The following is a 25,965-nucleotide window of genomic DNA, read 5'->3' on the forward strand; positions in this document are numbered from 1 at the left end:
TTCCTCAGACACCTTATTTTGAAAATTCTTTACGTCAGTGGCCCTGCCCCCTTCCTGTACGTAGCCAAGATGGCAACCGTTTCGGGTGGAAAGTGTCCAGCCTTTCACACTTCTTTCACTTTCTTTCACACTTCATCCCGATACTCATAGCGCTGCATGTTTCTGTACTTGACAGTGTGAACACACTGATGTACTCAAAATAGTGCGAGTTAGTACACAAGTACAACATCTGGAACACAACGGAAATCATCAAACGCAACATCTATTAGACACATTTTATTAATACAACAATTAACTGGGAAACTAATTATGTTAAAACGAACTAGCTGCAATTGTGATGATTGGAGGCCCAATTAAAGAGTTGGATACTTGCATGCATTTTATGTTCTGTTTGTAAGGAGCTTGCATAGATTTGTTTTTAGTTTGACATGTCTAAATAACCACATTAAATCTGTTATAAAACATTTGACATTCATGTCTCTTTACAGCGCCACCTGTGTTTTCCTCTATTTGCCATACTGGAGGTGTATGATGGGAATTCATTTCCCTCCCAGACAGCTGCTTGTCTTCGGGCAGAGCAGAGTGTTTACCTACATCAGCAGCATATTAGTGAATGACAAGACCCCCCCCCCCACCCCCCCACCCCAAGTCAAACAGCAAACACCCATTAGGTTAGTGGCTCTGATTAGCTCTGCAATGTTTGGCCTGGTCTAAACCTGATGTAAACGTACGAGGAGCCTAAACTCACCTAATGTGAATTGACTTGGTGTTTCTCTATATGCGCCCGTGCAGCTCCTTCACTGTAAATAAAGCATTACAAGCAGTCAGACCGTTAATATCAATGGCAGTGTGCCCTCAGTGTAACAAGGGCTATAAAGTCATTAGGTAAACTATTTGCTCTGCTTTACAATTTCCTATGAGGTGAAAGACACAGGCAGCTGTCTGAAACTGCATGTGAATGCAATCATGAATGTGAATGGAGGCAGACAGACAGCATGGGGGATGGGTAATCCCAAACTTTTAGTGAAACAAAATATTTTATTTTCCAAACATAGACTCATTCATATTATGTACAGCTTGAAAATATAATGCATCAAACAGAATTGGAATGATTCAACTCACTCATACAAATTCACTTTTTAAAAAAAGATATCAAAATTTACAAAAAAATATAAAAGTGCTTGAGTGTTTCTTGGAAGCAGGACTGCGTGTTGTGTGTGAAGCTCCCAGGAAATATACATTTAAATAGAAAGTACTAGACGTGTTGTTCGAAACTATAAAATACATCAAACACCCCAATGAAAAAACACTATAATATTCCTATAAGACACCCAGGCAGTTTGTTATTATAGGATTACTACAGCTGTTTTCCATAACTTCATATTATGGAGATATTGTCCATTGTGCACGCACACCTTTCTACTATCATGTTGGGGAACTCGGCCACCTCTATCTCGGTGTAATCCCCTTTCTTCACCAGGTACATGATGGGTAACGGGGAGCTCTCGGATGCCGTGCACCGCCGCTCTCCGTATCCGAAGTTGCGTCGGACCTGCTTGCAGCCTCCAGTGCACGAGAAGGCCTGGAAACCCGCCGGCTCAATGATCCAGTACTGCGTCCAGGTGAGCGCACGGAAGTCGATGAAGCGTTTCTCTCTGCAGCAGATGTCTTTGTTTTGGTTGACATCACAGTCGCCACCAGAGCTGAAGAGGAAATGATACCAAAATTTAAATCCCTGCTATTCACTTTATATTTTTATTTCAAATTATATTCTCGAAAGAGGGGTGGTGAAGGGGGATGGGGGCGTGGTGACCCAGCAAGATTTAGGGCCCAAAATTTGTTAGGTACACCCTTGCTTGTCAATTTAAGATTACTATTATTTGTTGATTTTTTTTTATTATTATTATTTTTTTTAGTGGCCAAATCAACGTATACAATGCTAAAATGTTTTTAAAAATCCAATCATATAAAATAAATGATATTCAAATCTTTCTAGGACTGGTTGAGTTTTAGCCCCAGACAATAATTTTCCGCTAAATTTCTCCAAACAATGAGAAACTAACGCCCCTGGTGGCTGCCACACTGCAACAACTCTATTAACGAATGGAAACGGTGACAGGTAAAACAGCACATGGGCCAATTGTCACACTGATACAATATCCTGTATATCAAAAGTTCGCGCTTACCCGTATTCTTCGAGGCTGAGTGTGTAGAGGACGAGCTCCGGTTTTCCCAAGGTGTTGTCCGTCGGCGCCTGGGTGGTAAAGCGGACACTTTTGGCCATCTCTGCCGCGTAGCTGCCAGGTCTCTCGCCCTCGATCCACACCTCCAGGTGTATAGGTGTCTTCTGCTGCATCTTGGACCAATAGTGCACCGCCTGGGTGACATCAAAGCTCTTCCAGCCTGTCTCGTGAATAGGGATCAACCTGTGAACATGATAAGGACGAAATGAGATGTGGCTGATGTTTCCAGGAGAAGTGTTAAGATAACTCAATTAATTAATTAGGTTAGGTTAGGTAGTTACTTTATTACATAACAAAACAACCCCTTACCGTGAATCTACCAACGATGTCCGGTTGGATCCGTTGGACAGGACCTCCACCCAGTAAATGCTGACCCTGGCGTTGTTGACGGGCCGGTGGTTCTTCTTCTCCATCGCGAAGCGTTTGTGTTGGGAAGCCCGCTGGTAGAGTTTCAGCTCCGCCATTGTCACCTCGCTGTTATCCGGGATCCTTGCCTCCATGTCAAACACCATGCGATTCAGAGTTGTGTCAGAGTACACAAGCTCCCCGGATATATCTAAAACAAAAAAAAACATTTCAAGTTATTTTTAGTGTTTATTTTCTCAAGTAGTTTAAAATGACCATTTGGCAAATATAATTTGGTGCGTAAAATAGTCTTTGCACACCAATTACGCACAGAATTTTTTATTTTTTTTATTTTATTTTTTAAATTCTGGTGATATATGTATCAAATCTATTCTCATATGAGTTCTTATAAATCAAATTGCATTTTAAATATTTGGAAAAATGGGAAAGGTCCCTTACCTGCATTGCCAGGGATTCCCCTCATGATACCCGCCAGACTGGGCAAAGATCTGCGTCTCCTGCTGTGGTGCATTTTCACTATGGACAAGTACTTGTTTTTGATATGCCCCGGAATCACCAGGTTCTCCATATCCCTCTTATGGATTTTAGGAACTTCATCCAACCCAAGTTTATGCAGCAACGCCTCTTTCAAATCCTGATGCGTAAAAGCCTTGGCGAGACTGAAGACAGTTGCGCACAGGACGCAAGCGCGGAGGAAATCCATGAGCAAAAAAACTTCAGTGACAGCAGAACGGTGGCAGAAGTAATCTTTGAGATACACACTGGTCCTCTGAAAATTCTCTGTCCCCTTATATTGGTACGGCCCTCCCAGTCGTTCGCACTTTGTCGATGGGGGTAGGGACCCTTATCAGAACAAAGGTGCGACAATACAGCACCACCCTAAACAGGATATCTAAGTGTCCATACTTCAAACAGCAACAATTAGACTGGAGTGCCATCCGTAATGTGGAGGTGTAATTTCGCCCTAGCTCCACTAAAACTATGTTTGATGTGGGTGGGTCTTGTGTTGCATTTGATGCCAGAAGGAAGATTAAAATAATAATAATAATCTGCTGCTGATGGTGTAATTAAATAATACTGATGAATCTTAATGGGGAAAATATGACAATCAAAAACATTTTATGTGTTTATGTAATTGTTTGACTTCATTTTGAAGGCCACATTTATCACCGAGTTTAAATAGGTACAGTGATGATTGAGATTCTCTTTCAGGCGTTTTCTACCATAAAAAGTAGAAAGTTATGGAGGGGACACAAATTGGGAGGATTTCATTGACAGGAAGTTTGTTAAATAAGTATTAGATTAAAATAATTAACTAAACCATTACCAATTGAAGCTGAGATTAAGATTTTGGATGACTTCATCAAACCAGGAAGCACCTGAAGTAGTGTTTTCATTGATATGATTTATGAGTCCTAATTGTTTTTATTTGATTGAGAATGATGTACCAGTGTTGTCTTTATCTTGAATCTTTTATTTGTCCTGAATCAGACTACTTTTCCTCTTGTAAGTGTGTTTCTCTGCTGTGACACATGTGTCCCAGACAGACATCTCTTGACCCTGTGAACCTGAAGTGGCCTCTTCTCAGTAGCACCCTTGTCCACACACACCACACTCTGACATGTACATTCCACTGGACAATGTCAGGCCTGGCCAGTCTGGCAAACAGTTTGTCACACAGTCGGCTTATTTCTGTCTGGGTGGCTGTAAAAGCAGTTTTTGTCCAGCAGTGTTGGAAGATCAGGACAAAAAAAAAAACACACAAAAAAACAGCAGTCTGTTCACTTTGGTACAAATGTACAACAGGGGGTCCAGGAGGAGGTAGCCTTCGAGGGAGGGTGGGTGGGTGGAGGGGGACTAGAGGATTAGATGTTTATTCCAATCTCTGTCACCCATTCTTGGCCCTCTCCATCAGATTAAAATTATTAGCCAAACAGACAGTTAATCCAGGGGCCGGGGGGGGAGGGAGGGCGGCGTGGATGTGGATTGGGGCAGCTTCTTCACACTTTGGTGATTATCTGATTCTATTGCGAGGATTTGCCTTGCCTTTTTTGTCACACAAACATTAGAAGAGGGGTGCTCTCACTGGCTGCCCAGAAGGCCCTACTTGGCCCTGGTTGTGTATTGGGGCTGTGTTTGCTTGGAGATGTCAGACAGACTGAATGGGCACACAGGGAGAGCAAATGACAGATGACTGCCAGACCTGCTCATAGGCAGCGAGGGCCGGCAGCTCACTGACCAGACAAATTATTACTGCTAAGACCTCCACACAGTCTGCGTGGTTCAATCACACTGGAGAAAGATTAAGAATATATTTCTAACTGCATGTTTAACTGTAAGTGTGTACAGATGAGACTAACATTTATCAAATTGTTATAATAACCAGGTTGCTATAATCTTGAACATATTATGCTGCTGCATTTGTGCTTAAAACCAAATTAATTAAAATTGTATTGCAAATACATGATTTGCTCCCTTTTTTTTAATGTAACTTTTTGTGTTACTGGTTATTATAACAATTTGATCAATGTTAGTGTGAATTAAATTTGCAATTGTGCAATAGTAGCTGTATGGCCAACGATCTCATTTTAAGCTGGGACATTTTTCATTTATATTCTTATTAATTAAAACAAATGTAATCAGGAAATTTGTATTTATCTATTTCATTATTTCAATTGATGGGGTGAGTGCTCATTAATTAAACATTGTCCAACAGACAAACAAACCGGTGTTAGCCATTATCCCAGACCGGAGCTTATGAAGGACTTTATGCAATAATATTAAATGGATACAATATAAAAAAAAATATGCACAAGAAAGTACTGTACAAATTGATGAACTAAGATGGTCACAGTTGCTTCATGTTTTGATGACAGAATTATGTGTTTCAAGGGATAACAACTTATTTAAAACTTAATGTGATTATGTAAAAAGCCCCAAATGATTAATGTGTGTTCCACAACACAGTCATCTCCCTCTAGTGAAGTCCCAAGTGCTCCATCAGATTGTCTGATGTCAGGATCAACAGTGCAGACATGTAAATTCAAAGCACATCTATTGTCCAGTGCAGGCAAAGGCCAGTCTAAGTGCCTGTTCTCCTCAGCCTAAAATACACATGCCGGCACATTACAATCCCTAATCCGGGAAATTAAGACGGCCTTTGTGTGATGTTTCTCAGGACTTTATTCCTTCCCATGCCAATCGAGGACAAGTTGCCTAGTTCAATGATGCTCCCAGGTGCCATTTCTTTTCAGCCAAAGGCCAACGAGCTCCTACAATCCACAACGCAGACGTGAATTAACAACCAACCATTTGCATTCAAAAGTAGTCCAATTTATGGGCCATCGCCTTCCATTTGTTAGACATGAGATTCCCTTTGCTTGCAGGAGCTGCTGTTTGAAGACCCGCTTTGAGAGAAATCCTCCAGCAGCTCGTCCTACAGGGAGGTCGAGGCTGCAGTTTTCTTCTTTTCCATTTGCTTTGCGCATTATGTTGCAGCATCTCATTATACGCGTCTCCCTAGGAAGCAGGCGACGCTGCTGCATCCTCCAAAGAGTCAATATTGAACTGGTTGGTGGTCAGCGCACATTCCTCATTATTCACATGGCTGCATTGTCACCGACTTCCTGACCTGTTATTGCCTGCTTTATCTTAACATCAAATATTTGTAGACATGAACCGCACTAATTTGCCCAGACCATATTTTTGTCCTTTCTTTCTTTTACTGGGCTGCAGACGTTAAAAGATGTCTGGATGAAATCCATAGAGCTGTCTGCCAATAATCATCGGTCAGTCTGTGAGAGGGAGGAAGTGCGAGACCTGTGCAGGGACAATGCATTAACTGCCTTCACGTGTAGACAGACATATAGGCCGGTCTAATTGCATTTCACAGCTAATGACGGGTCAATCAGCGCAGACAAATGGGCTGCAATCCAAGAGTAGACGGAACCAAATAGGATCAGACATGATTAGTTAGTGCTGAAAACAAATATGTTCATTAACTTTTAATTGATCGACACAGTTCAGACCTTTAGCGTGCAGGATACCAATAAAGAACAAAATCCAATGAAATCCAAGAATGACATAGTGGATTTTATTTTCTCTGTTAAAGGATCATTTATATGGCTGCAAAGTAAAAGAAACACACACAAAAAAAACACCATCGTGCAGCCTGAACATAACTGAAATGGGAGAAAGTCTAAAAGCAGCCGAGAAATAAAGTAGAAGATAGCTGCAGTAACATGCGAACAGATCCATGGAGCAGGGGAGAGGCCTTTTGTACACCAGAGGGCGCTGTAGTAGCGCTGCACGAGGAGGTGGAAGCTTTAAAGGGAACTTACACCCTGACATCAGCATTGTGCACTGTTATATTTAATGATATTTAGGACTTCAAATAGAAAACTATCTGCCCAAACAGGAAAACAACGAGACTTGAATTGATGACGTCACCAAGGGAGCAATACCTCTATTGGCTCTATTGGGATTCACATAGATTTAGTAATTTGGGTCAACATCTTATGTTTCTGTCTTTTATCTGTTCATATTTTTTCCTTAGTATTATTATCATGATTATCGAGAGGATGATTATTGTAAATAGTAGTAGTAGTAGTAGTAGTATTACTTTTTATTATTAATATTATTAGTAGTTAAAGTAGTAGTAGCAGCAACTGCATTATAACTCTAATTCTGTGCTTTTCCTTTGGTATTTTCTTTGTCATTTTATTCTGTGTAGTTATATTGTTGTTCTACTGTGTTTCTCATCTTATGTAAAAGACTGCATTTAAAAGACATCAATAAACAATAATATATTTTCACTGTCAGTAGACTACTTTTGTAATATTGGGTGCACAGACCGTTTTGAGATGTTCAATTCTGATGTTTTGTTTCATTGCAGGCCTTTCAGGTGTCAATCAAAGCTGCAAATGTTGCTGATATTCCAGTAAAAATCACTGCAGCTATTTTTAGTTTCTACCATTACTCACTGTATGACATCATAGGATCAGTGATTCCTCTGCTTTTCATATTTGTTGAAAGGAGTAGCGGCTTCACACTGACTTCTAATCACAGGTTGATTTAATGCATCATAAAAGCAGTTCAACTTCAGTCAGGTCCTCATCAGATCAAAATGTTTTCACTTTAAAAAGGGTTAAGACTTGTATAGATCATAAATTAATAGGCAGATGTTTGTCTCTGTGATGAAAGTTGGGTAATTATTCAACCCACCCAGCGTGATAAATAACTGCAGACAGCTGACTGTTGAAGACATTAACATTTAAAACTCAATCAAGAAACAAAGAGGGCATCTCAAATATATTCAAAGACCATGGATGTCAGGTGAAAGGAAACACCCAAATAAATACAAAAACCAATGCATTCACATGGATGAACTAAAATTGCACTGCACGGTAGAATCGATAAGATATGATTTTGTCTTTGATAAGGTGACCTGGTTCTGCAGTCATAAATGTGGTGCAACAAAGACGGTTTCTCAGGTGCTTTTACACATGTACTTCCAGACCAACAGAATCAGTCATCTCGAAGCTGTTAAACACTGCAGAGTCTATAAACTGCTGCTGGACAGTCAAGTCATAATAATAATCGTTTATAATACAAATTATCTTCACCAGCATCAAAATCTAGTTCTTTTGACATGTTCATGTTGTGTATTGTGCTGAATTCATCCTTCTTTGTTGGTGTTTTGAAAGTCTCTCGCTCCCCCCCTCCCCCCCGCACCCCGGACCTCTCCCTACATTCAGCTGTTGTGTAGCCGTTAATCATTGATAGATGTACTTTGAGTGGTGATAAGCAGTGCTTCAAAAGGATAGCGCATTCTCAAACATGTGATAAGTTCAGAGTACTGCACTCTGAACCGCATAAACAGCCCACATCGGTGTTAATATGTCTGCTGGATGATCATAGAGAGCGATACTGTCACATATTGAGGTGAAACTATAGTGTTTTTATATCTCGGGTACATTTACTCAAGTAGATATTTGAGTTACTCTACTTGAGTATCTTAGTTTTATGCTCTTCTACTTGACTTAATCTCAGAGGCAAATATTCCAAAACTCCACTACATGTGACTGACAGCTTTGGTTAACTTTAAGATTACAAACCTCCGGACCTTTCCTGTCCAGTAAAAACAACGTAACTTTTTCTGATAAGCTGAAAGATGAAATGTTCCCTATGTGTTAAGATAATTCAACTATTTTAAAAAGCATCTTGGATGCGCTGGAAAATGTTACAAAGCTGGAAACAGAACTGTTTTTCTGAGCCCATGTAAAGCTGATGTTTTAGAGATGCGTGGTTCTTACAGGACAACGACACTACAAACATATATTGATCTCATACAATATACACTGACAGGGGACATTTTACTGCAGTATGTACTTTTACTATTTATAGCTTATAGAACATTTTCCTTGTAATACTTTGTTTCAAATAAAGTTTTGAATGCAGGACTTTTCCTTGCAATGCAGTACTTACAGTGTGTTGTCACCAAAGGATCTGGGTACTTCTTCCACCCCTGACCTTTGCTGCTTTCATTCATGAGGTAATCACTTGCAGATGAATTGATTAACTGAAATCAGCCTGTGGGACTCACACGCTGAATAGATGCAGATTCATTTCTCATTTAAGGACACATTCATGTCAGAAAATCCACCTCTCACCAGCAGTACAATCATGTTTAGCTTGGATAGTGTGCTCTGCGCATTAAGTCTCGCTAACCCATGACCGAAAAGTGGAGGATCTTTGACAAACACGACACCTTGACGCTGTGACCTTGGAATCAGCTGAGGGATGGCTGAAGCACTTCAAAGTATAACAAGTGTCATGATGTTTTAATTATTTCCAAATACCAATGTCATTTTTGGATACATAAGCCACCGTCAAATGCCTGTTGAGACCACACACATATATAGGCTGCTTGCCAAACTGCAGATCTACAAAACTGTTCAATTATGAATACATAACTTTCATGAACGTCTATACATAGTCAGAATTTGTACATTTTTCCATTTTCATAAATGCAACAGACAGGCAGACGATGACATTGTCTGACTGTTGTGTGAATGAGGCTCAATGCAACAGCTATGAGGTCCCAGGACAGCTGGCATTGACGTACAGCACATGACTGCGTAGGTATACATCTCCATAAACTTGGTGTTTTGTAGCCAGTTAAAGGGACAGCAGTCATTGTTATTTCATTGTTAAAGAAGAAGATGTCCTCTCCGCACCACGCCACCAGCAGACTGAGACAGCCCGCAGTTTCCATTCACAATATTGACAGCCCCCCCCCTCCATCCCTCCGCACAGCAGATGCTGTGACGGGCGCCATGATGATGATCTGGGATTTTGCCTGCAGCAGCGACCAAAGATGCTGCAACACAAGAAGATAGGCTGCTGGCTGTGAAGCAATCGACGGACAGCTCGGCAATGATGGCGGGTTTAAGGTTTCAGCGCCGCACGCATGCGCGGAAGTTGGAAAAGAGCGAATATTCGATAGAGTTACGACGGGTTCAAAACGAATCACGTCATGTATTTATTTATTTATTTTTTTTTTTTTCAATGATTAGATAAAGAGGTTAGGTGGTTTCTAGGAGTTCACGAGGTGCGTTTTCAATGTGCACACGCGGGGTCACGAGCTAAGAGCCCATTTGTAACTCATTCATAGTTTACAGCCTTACTTCCCACAATTCAACGCGGCGTTGCGCGCCGAGGTGTCGACTCGGCCGTCTCCTCCGCGGAGAGTCTCCGGTGACAAGCTGCTGCTGGTAGCTTGACGGCGCAAAGACGGCAAGAAAGCGAGCGACCGGCGGGGGAGGCAGGAGGCAGCGCAGAGGAAAGGACAGAGGGGGGGAATTTAGGCTGTGTCCCGTATTTGGAATAAGCAAGAGCAGAGTACAGCTTTCCTGTTGACGTGAAAGGAGCTCCTCTTGTAACCTTCAAAAAAAAAAAAAAAAAAGGAGCCGCAGTTTTTTTTTTTTTCATTGCTATCTAACGGGGCTGTTGTTGAAACTCATGAACTATTCGTCTTTTTGACCCGTGAAGAACCTGAAAGAGACATTTGTGGACGAAGAATGGGATTTAAAGAACATATCTGAGCAGTGAGCTGGGGGAAACAAGAGGATAATTTGCCTGTTGGGTGAAGAAGAAGAAGAAGAAGAAGAAGAGAAAAAAACTCTCGGAAGGGGACGAATTCCTTTAGGCTTGATTAAAACTGTCCATATTACATGTCAACTCCTGGGAAGAAAGGGAGCAGCGATGGCGTTTAGGATCGGAGAAAAGTAACATTAGCTCCCCGGCTTGGCTACAAAGCTAACAGCTAGCAGGCTGCTAACTAAGCCTGTGTCGCCCTTCCATTCCTGGAGCAGAGGAGGGGCGCTGGGGCTTTGTAGCATTGCAGATCTGCCTTGCATTTTTCGGAATGGAGAATCCCAAATATCTGCCACAGCAACAACTCCGGGAGGTCTGTTGAACGGCACCGACTCGGTTATTTTCTCCTTCCCCGCACAGAGAAGACCCTGAAAACTGCCTGCTTAACGTTGCAATTTTTATCCAAATCAGCCGGCCCGGGGCAGCCGGGCTCTGTGATTGTGACTAGCTGACTTCTATTCTTATGTGCCCTGTGGGGATAGGTATTATTAAAAACAATAATAATAATAACAAATAATAATAATAATAATAATAATAATAATAATAATAATAATAATGGGGAAGTGCTGCACGTCTCTCCCACCTCCTGGATGTTGCATCTTGAGAGGGAGATCATGAAAAGGTCGCTTTTAACCCAAAATTAGCCCCGGCCTGCCCTCCACACTAAGTTCGATTATCCTTTTTTTTAATATATACATATATATATATATATATATATGTATATATATACATTTTTTTTTTAGAGACAAGGTGAGAGAACTTCTTCTTTCCAGGCCCCTCTGCGCTAACCAACAGGCCGAGGTGCTCATTTTCCTCCTCCTTAACCCCTCCATCATCATTACTTCAAAAGCCGAGCAGCCTGCGGAGTAAACATGTCGGGAGAGGTGCGTTTGAAGAAGCTGGAGAAGCTGATCCTGGACGGGCCGGTTCACTCCAACGGCCAGTGCCTGAGTGTGGAGACGCTGCTGGACATCCTGGTCTGCCTCTATGACGAGTGCAACAACTCCCCGCTCAGGAGAGAGAAGAACATCCTGGAGTTTTTGGACTGGGGTGAGTAGGCTGGTTTTCTTTATTGCCTTTTGTTTTGGCCTGTGCATTCCTTGTGTTTTTGGTAAGATGATCATGTTGGTGGTGGTGCAGCCAGTGGCCCTCCCTTCCCCATCACATTCCTTTTATAGTAGTAGTGGGGCTCAGTTGGCCTGCTCTCCCCTCACACTAACCCTCCCTGAAACTAAAAGCAAGCCCACTTTATTCTCGTGCAATTAAATGTTTTATAGGCTTTTGGAAAAGAAGGATGCACGGCAGCTTGCCGGGCTTACAAGAACACACCTTAAAACAGAAGACGTGGTGTCTTAACAAAAAGAGAGAGACATGTTGTAAAACACACAGTGCTAAGTTGACAAGTAGTAACCGAATACACAGACTGATATTAAAGATCTTAAGCAGGCTCGCTCAGAGTTTTGATATGAATCCAGGAAAGATCTCATAAAGATGTCCTCTCCTCCAGGCCACCGTTTATTCACATGGAAATGCACTCTTACATAAGTAGATGAGTCTCTGTCATCGCACCAACCTTCTCCAGTTCGGTTTAGTTTTCTCAACCGCTTTGCATGTCAGCTTGTTTGCTTTTGTATGGGTGTGTAGGTGAAAGCTGGGTGTTGATAATCTTCTTCGAAGTTCATATCAGATAGGCATCGAACTGAAAGGGTGTTTTGTTGCTGCAGCAACGAGTTGCACACATGTTTAACTCAGGGTTTGATTAGTTTATAATGAGAGGAGAAGTTTTGGGTTCAGAGTTTGCAGTTTTGTAACTTTCCCCACTGAAGCAAAAAAAAAAAACACAGGAGGCAGGAGGACCACACACACACAAACAACGCAATGATGTGTGCTGGTGTGTGTGTGTGTGTGTGTGTATGTGAGACACACAGGGGTTTGGTTTGTGCATGAAGCAGGAATGTGAACAACTCACCTTTTTTATCTAGCGCGGAGGCCCAGCTCGCTGCCGGAGCATGCCTGGCTGGCCTGCATGTCTTTTAAAGCCCTGAACGGAGTGCAGCAGAGCAGCGAGCAAATTGTTGCCCTCACAGGCGTGGATCAAGATGTATCAATAATACAAGAGGCAATAAGAAACAAAGGTGTAGTGGGAAGGAAAAGTGCTGTTTGGTATATTTGCTGGCATCCTTTTGTCCGACTTTATTTCTGAAACCATTTAAACTACAAAGCAGGCAGCAGCTGGGCGCATTATTGAGAGGTGGTGTCAAAGACAGACAGGACGGCAGTGAAATGCTGGTGCTATGTTGGTCTACTCCACCAGCCACCATCTGGACAACCTACTATTCGGTGCTAAAAATGGAGCCATGCTGGCTGGAAGTGGCTGGATTTGGTGATTTTGTGTGTGTGTGTGTGTGTGTGTGTGTGTGTGTGTGTGTGTGTGCGCGTGCGTGCGTGTGTGTGTGTGTGTGTGTGTGTGTGGGGATAAAGAGGTCCTTTTCTCCCCATCGAAAAGCTAAAAGCTTCCTTCACCTGACTGTTTCTTCGCTCCATAAATAGTTTCCTTCAGGATACACAGTTTTCACTTGTTCTCAGCTGCTCTGCTTTGTGTTTCTGGCCCTGCGACAGTGCCAGCGTGCCCAAGCCTTTAAAGAGAAGCGCTTTGGATGCCAAGTGCTGACTTCATCCTGACATTTCCCTGTGTTGACTCGAGAAACTCTTTTGACTGAGCTCAGCCAGACACAACACACAACATGCAGATGTGTCAAAGCTGTCATAACCGACTCCAGGTCCCATGTTGGTGCTTGTTATTGTGCTCTGCTCCTGAGGGATTGATATCAGATCCTCCTGGCTGCTATAATTAGTACCGGTGTATGTAACAGAGGTGCAGAGGCTGCTTAAACAAAATTAATAGATCATCAGTGATCCCTGATTACTGATGATCCCCTTTGGGAGACTTTGCTGATATCAGTTGTGTCGTGTTCCTGTAGTTTCAACTGCTCTTGTCATTATGTAAAAAAACCAAACAAGTGTTTTCCTTCAGCCCACATATAAAGGCAGAGGGTTTATAGCTCAGAAGCACTTTATGTCGGTAGTCGTTTATTCTTTTAACAGTCTGTCCATATAAAAAGTCAAATGTGGCAGCACGATGACATTATAGACATCCTCAATGAGTGAAAGTCAACTTGCTCTCTGTTAATTTGATGTCTTTTAAGAATTACTCAGTGAATAGAGCAGCACAGCACCAAGAAGACAACCGTTAACAGCAGAGACCCGCGGGGGGTCTTTTATTACGGCGGGGCTGAACCGGTGAATGAAGTGGTTGGTTCATACTGTGATGGAGCCACATGTTGGAGGAAAATACATTTGTGTGCTTTGAGTAATTCGGTGATAGAAGAGGTGACAGACAGTATCGGAGAACAGATTTCCATCTCGTGGGAGAGCGTGGAATGACTTGGCGTGGTGATAACGCAGACCGCACCTCTGCGGCGGAGCTGTCAACCAAAATATGGCAGAATTGAGGTCAAGTCTCGTCTTGTCCTCCAAAGTTTTTCGGAGCTTCACCGCTCCCATGTTTTCCTTTTTTTTTCTTGGCGGAACATCCAGCTACGGGGTCAAAGGAAAAAAAAAGCACACCCGTTACACATGCAACACGGTTTTTTTTTTTCTTTTCCACTATTTGGACACGAGCTAGCTAAGTGTTAACTGAAGGAGCGCTGTAGTCCCATTAAAGCTGCGTTAGCGACTGATTGTAGCGTGCGAGAAACAGATCGGCTCGGGGAGATATTCTTAACACGTACTCAAAACACGCTTTAATCCTCCGCATGGACAAAATGGTTCAAGATGGGCCCCGTGAAACCTAAGAGCTCTGTAACTTGTGAGTGATCTGCCTTCCGGAGCCCCGCGGAGGTACGAACACGCGTCGCGGCGGCCGCGTACCTTTTCCGCTACGGCGGCGCAGTCGGGACGAAGGTGCAGCGGCGTTCTCCTTTTTCCTCCCCGAGAACGTACGTGAGCCGCGGAAGAAGACAAACATTTGTGTTGGGTTTGCTTTTCTTCTTGTTTGGTGACCTCATTTCAGCTGAAATGGAGACCCCTTCGTGACCTGCAGCCGCAGGGGAAACGAACACGGGAAAGTCCGCTGTATCCCGACTCCTCACACACACCGCAGCGTTTACAGAGTCGACTGATTTCACCGGCTCAGGCCTGAGCTGGTGTTTGTTCTCTTAAACCGAGCTTGTGAAATTTAATCTGAGGCAGCCAATCATCCTCCCCATTGCTAATTTCAGCAGGAATTTTAAATTAAATGGTGTTAAATTGAACTGATTTACATATTTCTGCATTATCAGCTACTTCTATTTAAAAACAAAGATAGTCTGGAAGCGTCACAGAGTTATTAACATGACGGTTGAGGAGTGGGTGTATGAATTACACCAACTCCCTTTTCCATCAAACAATCAGTCAGGAAATGAATAATAAAAATGTTTGATTTGACTTCTTTCCGTTTCACGAGAGTTTGTGTAAAAACACAACCGTAGAGCTTTCTGTGTTAAAGTTAAACTGATTACAATCTCACTGTCAATTTCATGTTTATTAGGATGTAAAGTCTTCGAGTCACCTGCTTTTTGTTGTTAAATCCTGATCTCCCTCCCGGTGTTGTGAAACGCAGCGCTGGGCAGCTGAATGAGAGCTGGCAGCCATGCCAGGCCACAGTTGGCAAACATGGGGGAGGCTGCTTGACCTTTTCTCAGTCCCCGACTCGGTGTTAGCCCGCAGTGGCCAGCTGTTCAGCTGCAGCTCCACCCTGCAAGGCTTTCATTGGCAGCACGCCTCACACACTACTCACAGTAAAGACACACGCACTCTTATTATTGTGATTTTTTTTTTCTTTTTTCCCCGGTCTAGGCTATCTCTCAGTGCTCAGGCTGGACTTCCCCTCCTTCGTTTCCCGGTATTGAACAGACCAGAAGAGCTGCCACTAAGTTGTGTCGAGTCCAAAAGAGAATTCTTGTGTCACGTGGTTTTCAATTCGGTTCAGAAGCCAATCCATCCCACCAAAAACAAACAGCGCTGGGCGTAAGACTTTAAGCCTCTGGCTTCATATACTTGGTCCATACCACCATTCAACACCAGTCATAAACATGTGTTGGGTTTAATCTAAGTGATTGCGAGCTGCTTCGCCTGTTTTGCAGCAGGGTGCTCGGTTCAGTGGCAGATAGACCAGGCAGGAAATGCACTTAATTATAATAATAAACTTTATTTGTATAGAACCTTTCATATAAGAAATGCAGCTCAAAGTGCTTCACAGCAAAATAATTCCATGCAGTGTTTCACATAAAAACAGATATAAAGGAACAATTAAAAATATAGAAAAGAAATGAGATAAAACAAATAAAATGCACTTGGATAATAAAGTCAGAGGATAATTGACTGTGAAGCAGTATTTTATTGTGTCTGTTAGATTATAGGAAGAAGTGAAGTAGCTGAAGTGGTTGACGTGGTTACGATTTCTCAATAGAAAATCAAATGTAAGCAAGGCTGTGAAAACACAAGTCTGCAGACGAATCCATAATCTGTATATTAAAGTCCTGTAAATCAACATTGGGATCAGACATTAAAATCCCGCGTGAGCCGACTTCTATCAGAACATCCTTCTGTCCGTTCAGCCGTTTCCTCTCCGAGCGTCTGGAGCAGAGAACAGGAAGCAACCGCAAGGAGAGCTCGTTTGGACCCAACGGGTACATGATGTCATAGGAGGAAGCGGGACAGCTGTATCGCATTGTGTCATTGTGTACTCATGTGGCTCACTCATGTCCAACATGTTGGTGTTGTTGGGAAGACACAAGGTCACACTGTTTATTTCCTTCGGGTGGATTTCCTTCTCACATTAGAACACGTGCAGCAGATGCTCGATGCGTTTTGCTCATTTTGACGCTCATCGGTTCTTTGAGACTTTCTGTCGTTTTCACAGACAAACGCACAAAAATCTTTTTTTTTTTTTTTTTTTTTTTTATTGTTGGGACCCGCAACCAATCAGACATGGCAGAGGGGCCCATGTATCCTCTCCTTTCCCAGTGTCCTCTACTTCACACCAGATTTTAGTGTCCCAAAGGGAGAAGTTCAGCAGCCACTCAGACTTTATTAGGCTCTTTTTTCCCCTCCACATTTCATTTACTCAGTAGTCTGAATTAATTCTGCAGCATTCCAAACAAACATGCCAGAAGAAGAGAGAGAGAGACTCATTCATTTACCAGAGACCAAGAAAGCATTTATTGCCCACTTTTGGCTCATGTGCTCTGTTGCTAAAAGTGATTGATACCGCTGTCATGTCTGCACAAATATCGTAAAGCTATCATCAGCTGCAGCTGGTTAGCTTAGCAAAGTGCAAAAACTAGAAAAGGGGAAAAACGGCTATTCTGGCTCTGTCCTAAGGTCGAGGTAAAAAAAAAAAAAAGAAAGTAAAGTCACATTGTGTATTTAAAAACTTGTTTGTTCTAGTCTTTATGCCAAGCGAAGCAAACTGCCTGCTGACTTTGTGTTTGCCGTACAGGCGTGAGAGTAGTATCGATCTTCTCATGTCATCGGCAAAGACTACAGCGATTGCGGGGATTTCCCAAAATGTTGAACTCTCCCTTTAATTCAGGTGGCAGCAAACTGAGAGGAACTGATGTCACCGGTTATCAAGACAGATGTTTTTGAAGTAGACAACCTGACAGAGAGCTTAATTGAATGCAACTTTTTGGTTGTCATTTTAGTTTTGATGTTATTCATAACATCCTGCTGAGATTTGATGAATCGCTGAATTTTAGTCTGCTCTCTTCGTTTGCAATGAAAGAATTCAGAATTAATTTTTTTATAACGTTGAAGGTCTGATGGAGTTGCTAGTCTGAGGTGTGTTAGGTGAATGGGGGAGATTCTCCAGTTCACCAAGTGTTCCCACTTCATCTGTGATGGAAGAGATGCTGGAGTCCACGCGGAGGACGACGTAGACCTTTACCAAGGGGACATGTGAAATTGTTCGTGGCATTTTTCAGGATCAGGATATTCACCGATGGCCTTTAAAAACACTTAATCAATCTGTCTGGGGGCTTTGTCGACAGAGAACTGCCTGCTGCTAATTGTGATGTGTCATCAGAAAGTGGCAGGGGAAGGTTTGGCTTCCTCTTTCCGTCTCCCAGAGGACACACTGCAGCACAGGTCATTAGCCGGCCTCTCAGGACCCTCGGGATCTGACTGCAAATGGCCTCTCATCCTCCCCCTTCTTCTCTTCACCTTCACTTCTCCTCATCCTCCCATCTCCGTCCTTTATTCTCTACTGTTCCTACCTCCTCCTCCCCCTCCCCCCCTGCAGTGCCTGTTAGCTGGCTTTGGCTGACCTCTGCGCTCGGCTGTCCGTCCATCATTTCAGCCACTGTTTGCAGACCAAATGAAAATGAAGCTGCTCAGTCGGCTGCTTTTGGCTCGTTATAATGTTTCTTTTCCTGCTGCAGCGTCTGAAAATAAGTCCAGCTCTGTTGGATGGACCAGAAGCGCAAGATATGTCACAATTTCCAGCTTGTTGGGAATCATAGAGACTCATAATTAGTGCAAAGTACCCATATTATTACAACCTCATCCAGTGCTTCTGTTCAAGTTTTTTCTCCAGATATCAAACTGCTGGCGTGCTGGTGACATGAGTTGGATTTCTCAGAAATGACAAGAGACTTTGCTGCTGCTTTTAGCTCTTTTAATGATTTGTAAATGTGTCGTTCTGTACACACTGATGCAACTATGCTGGTCTGCCCTCCCTGTAACGACTCTTCAGCACAGAGGAGCAATTAACAAACTTGCCAGCAAAGTCCACACCAGCGACAGCACTCATCAGCGCCACAAACAGAGTGACATTGTTTTCTCACAATATTTTTTTTTCATGTTGTCAAAGGATGAATTTGGGAAAACCGCTCAGCCCCTCCTCCCCGTTCAGCTCAAATGGTCCCACAGCCAGCTGGCGAGGGCGCTCGCTTGCATAGTTTCGCCTATTCCCATACTCACTGAACTGGGAGAGTGTGTGTCAGCGAGGGAGAGTGCGTGTGTCCACACTGGCCTCGCTGAGAAACATCGGGAACACACATTTCTCACTTTCTTCATGAAACCATATAGAATCCAAGTGCGACGGCAGATTAAAGGGACATTCCTCTGAAACTCTATTTTCTTGATCTTTATGTCTATTGTATCACAGATGTATCCATGACGATACATTCTTTTGCATCCTACTTAAACTGCTCATGTTGTTCGCTGTACTTACGTTCTCTCCAGTTGTGTATTTCATTCTTCTTATTATGTAAAAAGAGGCTTAAAGATGTGGAGCATTTTAAATCTTCAGAAAACTTTATCTTTAACTGGTGTAAAATGTCAGGATTAAGACTTTTAGGCTGTAGCCATTTGCACAGTTTGGCTCCCGTACAGTTTCTCCTTCAAACTGTGTACACACTGTTATGTTGTGCAGTATTTCGAAATAAGATGGAAGTTGTTAGTCATACACATCCCACAAAGAGGAGGGTCGAAGACAGACTTCTCAATGGGGCAAAAATCTTTGAATTTAATGACATAATGTAGGTTCAGTGCAGTGTTTTTTTACTCCCCTAAATCTATTAACATGGAGGTGATGGAGGTGATGGCTGACCCTCCACCGCCTCTGGGCCCTCAGGTTAAAACCTAATAGCTGCTCTTCTAACCTTAGGAGCCTCACGAGGGGCACAAGTTCAACAAATAACATGGAAGCAGATTGTAGCATTTGATCTTCCTTTGGTTTCTCCTCCTCCAGTTTCCCCTTTTTCCTCCTCCTCACTCCTCTCAATCACAGGATGTTTCTCTGACATACAGAGAAAGAACCAGACAATTTGGCACAAAGTCCCATCTGTTAGTGTGGAGAGATGCCAAGAAATCCAAATTGCCTGTCTCTGCTTTAGGCTTCTACAGGATGGGCATCTTAGCCAGGAAATGATGTTTGTTTCATTTATTTTTTTATTGTGAGGTTTTTCTTTTGTAGTTCTTATGGTTGCCAACGTTGTTCTGTTGATCCAGTTGTGTTGTTGTGTCTGAATGTAGCGTCCCGTTCGCTTCGGCTGCCCCGTTGACATTCGACTGAGACGTTCACTCCGGCCAGTCAGTCATCCAAGTTCAACGCTTCTCGTCTATTTTATTAATAGGGATGTTGTTCTTCGCTTACTGCAACAGCTGTGCCTCTGCTATGAAGCCTCGACTCTCTGAGATGTATCCCTTGCTGCCTTGTTCATTTTTATGTAATAATACTGCATCACCGCTGCTGCATCATTTCTTAGGAAAATTGTGTTGCGATGCAGTTGTTCTACGCTGGAAAGCGCCTCATATGTTAGTTGGATTTGTCCACAAAAACACACAGTTTAAGGTTTAGGTATCTGAAGGTTGTGCTGAATTGATGCTGTCAAACGACGCCACTTTAAACCTGTGAAATATATTCTTTTTTTTTTTTTCTCAGAGAGCGTCCATGTTTGTTTCTTCTTCCCTTAACTGTTTCTCCTCTTTTCCTTCCTCGCTGCCTAAAACAAAAGTCAGGCGGAGCTCCAAACCTCCGGCTGCTTTATGTCCCTCTGCACGTGCTGTAGCCAGCGCATCTCCCTGGCTGCTTTGAGCAGAGGGCTCAGCTCTGTGTAAAAAGCGCTGACTCAGGCCCCAGCCCCTCACTGCCGGGCTGCCTGTGGAATTTGGAGCTGAGGTGCAACATTGGGGAGAACAGCAGCTGTTTAGATGAGGCCAGGTCCGTGCTCTTTGTCTGCTAGCGCCACCATTCGCTCTCCCTCCCTCCCTCCCTCCCTCAGCTCCCGGTGCTGCTCTTGCTCTCATTGTTGTAGTCGATGGCATCTCCATCCTTCCACTCAGTCTTTATTACTCTTACGCACTTGAATCCTGCACACCTCTTATAGCCTCGTCTCGTTCTCTTTGCCTTGACTTCCTCGCTCTCTCTCGTCCTCGCCTCTCATTTGTCTCCTGGCCTCCTTTATTTCCTCTGTTTGCTCTGTCCTCCTGTCCTCCCCCTTCCCCTCCCTGCCTCTCCTCTCAGCTCCTCTGCAACCCCCCACCCCCGCTCCCTCCCAGACTGCTGCATCCCAGCTTTGCCTAGTGACAGAGCAGGCTGGCTTGGCCTGTGTGTCTGTGCCGGGTTTGTACCACTGTGTACCGCTGCATCGCGCAGATATGCGTACATACTTGTCTCGTTGGTGTTTTGTTTTTTTGCGTGCGTCTACTTTGTGTGCAGAAGAGGCACATGAGCAGAGGCCGAGTCGATCGGGCAGCGTCGTCCGTCCAGCCGACAGTGTCCCGACAGCGTCCCGACAGCGCGGAGCTGAGCTGCATCCCTAATAAAGCACTTGTGCTGCATCCACACGCACAGGCTTTGATCTTCTATCTCGTGCTGTCACATTTGTAAAGGGAGCGTCATGCCGAATGGAAAGGATTGGTATTTGCCCTTTGAATTTGTTTGGGCTAAATAAGGACTGCACACTTCAGTGGCTAAATTAGCTGCTTTAGCAAGACTGTTAGAACAGGTTACATGTGGACAAGGGCAAAGTTAGTCCCCAGTTTGTATCGGTACTGTGGCAAAGATGCAGCTTTTATATCAGACCAGAGACCGGACGAATTTTTCATGAACATCAGTTAATATTAATGTTTGTTTTTGTAAGATTCAACGCAGGTTAAACTACTCGGACCCTCATGTTTTCAGGTAAATGTGTTTTTAAATGTACGAGTTTAATGTAGTGTCCAACAACCGTCCAAATACAATTTAAGAAGCTTTTATTTTCACAAATATGCAACCAAATCATCTAAATGCATCTGTCTTTTGATTTCTGGGGTGCATGCAAATTGTGATCGCCTCTACTTTAAACCCCAGAAAGTGGTCACAATGCACCAGAAGCTGTTTGGAAACTGTCAAAAGCAGCAGAAGAAGTGCACGTGCTGCAGTTTAGTCTGAAAAATGACAGTTTAGCCAACAGCTGTAACACAAACACTGACGAACTCAGAGGAAAACTAAACTTTTCTTTTCAGGGCCTCTCGCCTGCCTTGCCGTCTCTCCCACACATTAACGCTCTCCCACCCAAACATTTCACTCAGTGGTCGTGCCGATGAGCGATTAGATGCTCCAACGGCTCGGCACACGTTCTGTGTGATGGCATGTGTTGAAATGATGTTGCTTTAAAGTGACGGGGAGAACAACAGCCAAGTGTTACTTCAGCTGCCACTATCACGAAGGGTGAACCTCTGCTGTTTCCACACACCTCTTAATGACGTAGTGACAGTCGGGGGGAGGGGGGATTACGTACGTGCTTTTAGAAAGACAGATGTGTTTTGGCTTCACCTTTCAAGGGTCTGGCTGGAATCATGTGTACAATTCAGATGCGATTCTGATTTCCCAACAGATTCTCACTGAATAAAACCAGCCTGCGTGCTCAGTCAGTCAACTCTGCACACATTTGCATTCAATCTTGCATTATGTGGCATTTCTGCTCAATCGTCCTAAATAGATAATGAGAGGGCAGTTGTGAGAAATTAGCCAAAGCGCATAAGAGAGCGAGAGATGAGGACAAATTGAAATAGTTGAAATAGATTAGGGGAGCCCGCAGAGTTGGCTTGGATTTGCGGAAGAAGATATCGGCCGAAAGTCATTTTGTTTATCCGTCAGACTCTTTGTTCCTCTGCCTCGGTGCTGTTTGCTGCAGCTGACACCGACGGAGCTTCGACCTTGGCTTGCGGTGCGGCGGCAAATTCGCCGATGACCCGACCTATTTTTAGGCCTGTCTATATGTCTACATTGCTTTATGGCCGCTTGTGCTCGTGTACTCGCTGTTCTGACCTCTCTGTCTTTATAGTGGAGACTCATGACTTGGATCATGTCGGATGTGAGAGCAGTTTGTCAGCGCCGCGCGTCCATCTTCCACCTGAATGCCGGTCATTCACACCGCTGCGCCTCACGTGCAACTGATCCGACCGTCTGAATCACTGTGTTGTCCCGGTGGATTGTCGGCGATTAAAAAAAAAAAAAAAAAAAAAAAAGGATCCTCTATGCAAGCTCATGAGCATGTTTCCTGCTCGGCGTCATTACGTTCACAGTGATTTAGCGGTTCTGTTTTGAACGGGGTTTTGTGGATTGTGGGTTTAAGTGTGCGAGAGCCCGTTTGTGACTGGTAACTGAAAGACCGAGTGCTCAAGACTCGTTTGTGTGCAACTGCCAGTGGATGTTTTAAAAACTGCTCCGTATGTTTCAGTGAGTTTTTATATGTGGTTTGACGAAGCCGCACCCCGCCGCCCTCCGCCGTCCCTTTCCTGTGTCTCTCCTGAGAAGCCTCTGGTGGAAATCCTGTGGTCGCTCTGATTGTCATCTCAATTGTTTTGCACTGAGTCGTCTATGTTGTTCACCTCTATATATAGAGAGCTGCCTCACACTGTTTCCTCCCTTTGCTGAAGGTCATGACACAGACACAACAATTTGGCATGCTGCTGATGAGTAAATTTCATCACCCTGAAATCCAATTTATTTCCCCCCAAAGGCATTTGAAACAAGACCAATAAGTGCTATAGATACTTCATTACTTTTTTTTGCCTTCCTGTTTATTGATTACTAATATTTTATAGTAGTCAGATGGAAGTGGTTTTGGTTAGAAATCAGTTTGGTATGACCTCATTCTTCTGTAGAAATTCTTGCATAACATTTTTATTTTGTGAAAAAAAAAAATCACAAAAAAGCCATTTAAATCACGTCACCATCACTAACGCAGAGCTCCATCCCTCACTGACACACACACTCATGCTCCCCTTCCCTCCTTACTGAGAGCCTCATTATCTTTCATTCACAAACTGTACAACTGGTTCATAGCTCTATCTGTGATACTGGTCCAAGGGTTAAATATAATTAGGTTTTGATGCAGTTTTATCTCGAAAACACTTAATTTACTGATGCTAGGTAATAATTACTTTCCAAATGCCCTCCAAGCTTCGGCCCGTGCAGCTCAATACGGAGTCTAAATTGCTTTGTTAGGTTTCCATCTGTTTTCAGTTTGCGTTATTTGTGCAAATCTGCTTCCGTCCGGAAATACTGTAAATGAGGCTTTACCATTTATTATCATTCATTAAGATATTACCGAGGTCAAAACATGGCTTAGCTGGGGGCTCTTATTAACGTGAGCAGCAAAACACAAAAGGAAAGGCAGTTATCGATGCAGTGATGTTAATGTTGTTGTACAATTAAGTGTGAATTTAGCAGATGACATCATGTAGACGAAGCCCCACTCCCATCGCGACTGTTGCTATGCCTTTCAAGCTTTTTGGAAACAATGCGTCTTTGGTTTCACACGGCACTTCCTGGTTTTGATTGCTAAAAATGACACAAGTTGATTGAATGCTCGTATATACATGATATTGTACGAACAAATTAAGGCTAAAGCTAGCTGTCCAAGAATGTATGTTTTCAGGGAAAAGAATAAAAAAAGCAAAACTTTTTTTTCACCATTTGTTGTCAAAAAATTAAAACATTCAAAAGTGCCTAAGAGGCTATAATTCTTCCTCTAACAGCTAAGGCACTCAAATTCAGCATTTTCTGAGTTATTAACCAGTAAGAATCAAAATCAGAATCCGAAAGCCTTTATTGTTATTGCAAGCTCTGCATACAATTAAATTAGGAGTGCTACTCCTCTTTGGTGCATAATGAATACAAATATTAAACATAAAACACAGGAGAAAAAACAAACAGTCTTTAAAATATATATTTATTTAGATTATTATATATATATATATATTAAGGCCACTAGTGCAATTTAGGCTTAATCATTGCACAGAATAACACGGTCTTTCTCTCTTTTTGTCAACACTGAATCCATCTCATTTGAAAAACGTTATTGGACCCGTCACCGGTCAAAAGCTGCAGGGTTTGTTATTTCGGCTCGGCGTGATCTCCACATTGCAGCCGGCTGATTGACGCAGACGCTGTGAGCAGAGAGGCTGCAAATTCGGCAAAGTGCGAGTTAACACATCGAACATTGAACTGCCGCAGTGTCTTGCCAGCTTTCAAGGCAAACCGTGCTGGAATAAATCAACTGACGGACAACGACTGATGCACTGCTCATTGCCAGTATTTTGACATTAATAGACATGTGACAGGAGTTGTTTGGCCCACAGGGCGACTCCAACTGAGGAAACGTCCAACATCACGCCCAGACGGCCCTTGATGGAGATGCTTCTTTCCTTGTTTGTAATGTCCGAAGTGGTTTTATTTACACAAGTTTGTTTTGTTAATACAATAGAATCGATTTCTGTGTGAAGAATATACCACCATTAGGCTATATTTTAGGTAAATCTTCATTTTCCCAGCTGTGATTTCCTTTTTCCTCTACTTTGTCTTCATGGTGAGTGGCTTTCTCTCTCCATCAATGCTCTGCAATGAATCCATCCAGCAATAAATGAGTCTTGTCACAAGTTGTGCAGGTGACGTGACTCACGAGCTGATCAGCTCGGTGTGTTTTGGTGACGGTGGTGAAGGCGTGTTATTCTGCATTTACCTCCCAACACGCTGCTTTGGGAAACGGACAAAGTGCAGCCGGCGGTTTATCAGCCTGTTGAGAGAGTCGGTGTCTGCGATCACCTCGGCGTCCTCGTCTAAACAAGTCCCCCCCCCTGCAGCCTCCCACGCTGACTCAATCTACTTATCAGTGAGGTCATTAGCCTCGTAACTGTTATCTAGGTGTCTGCCTGCCATTGCCCGGCCGCTGTTTCTTCTTGCAGCTTACCGCGTTGGGCCTGACCTCACGGATAAGCCCTGAAAGGATAAGAGTCTCCCAACCCCTCGTTAACTCTTGAATGGATCTTTTAATTGATTGGCCAGCGAACTGAATGAATTAAAGTGATAGGTATTTGGTGCCTCGCCAGTTTATGAATATATACCAGCCTTCCTTGTTGGTTCAGAAAGTTACTTTATTTTACAACCAGCATTTCTGTGGGGAAGAGGAAACTTTGTTGGAGCCAGAGCATCCTCTTCTTCTGTTTGTGATATAATCATGGTTGGTCTCCCTATGATAACAACTTGGAGACGACCCAGCCCCGCCCTAATCCTATCTCCTATGAGCTTCATGCCCTCACCAATGTATCCTTATTTGGGAAAAAGTAATAATTTTTTTGTATAGTCTCCTGCTCTGAACAGGTAGCG

The 25,965-nt window shown here is 43.2% G+C and overlaps 2 protein-coding genes across 8 annotated transcripts in view; one reads left to right on the forward strand and one right to left on the reverse strand.

The window, feature by feature from the left end:
* Window positions 1-1,378: 1,378 nt before the first annotated feature.
* lft1 (lefty1) lies at window positions 1,379-3,312 on the reverse strand. Its single transcript, XM_069703040.1, has 4 exons — window positions 3,048-3,312; window positions 2,553-2,799; window positions 2,187-2,426; window positions 1,379-1,703 (listed from the first exon to the last, which is right to left on the reverse strand). The coding sequence occupies exons 1-4, from the start codon at window positions 3,310-3,312 to the stop codon at window positions 1,379-1,381; spliced, it is 1,077 nt and encodes a 358-aa protein (XP_069559141.1).
* Window positions 3,313-11,475: 8,163 nt separating this feature from the next.
* The window catches only part of cdc42bpab (CDC42 binding protein kinase alpha (DMPK-like) b), a 74,635-nt gene continuing 60,145 nt past the window's right edge, over window positions 11,476-25,965 (forward strand). For all 7 annotated transcript variants that reach the window (XM_069703119.1, XM_069703122.1, XM_069703120.1 and 4 more), the window contains exon 1: window positions 11,476-11,816. In XM_069703119.1, coding sequence (XP_069559220.1) covers window positions 11,639-11,816 — 178 coding nt within the window. In that variant the 5' untranslated portion in view covers window positions 11,476-11,638. The remainder of the gene's footprint in view (window positions 11,817-25,965) is intronic.

The sequence above is a fragment of the Brachyistius frenatus genome, unplaced genomic scaffold, assembly GCF_029030835.1.
Source record: "Brachyistius frenatus isolate BFR_SWC_R1_liver_20210118 unplaced genomic scaffold, ASM2903083v1 Contig_44, whole genome shotgun sequence".
In the NCBI taxonomy this organism is placed as follows: Eukaryota; Metazoa; Chordata; class Actinopteri; family Embiotocidae; genus Brachyistius; species Brachyistius frenatus.

What these genes read in the sequence shown, in the direction of transcription:
- lft1 (XM_069703040.1), bottom strand. Translation starts at nt 3,312, where the DNA reads ATGGATTTCCTCCGCGCTTGCGTCCTGTGCGCAACTGTCTTCAGTCTC. An exon ending in GGGAATCCCTGGCAATGCAG is followed by an intron (nt 2,800 to 3,047) that starts GTAAGGGACCTT and finishes TTTTTGTTTTAG; the next exon opens with ATATATCCGGGGAGCTTGTG. An exon ending in CTCAGCCTCGAAGAATACGG is followed by an intron (nt 1,704 to 2,186) that starts GTAAGCGCGAAC and finishes TTTCCTCTTCAG; the next exon opens with CTCTGGTGGCGACTGTGATG.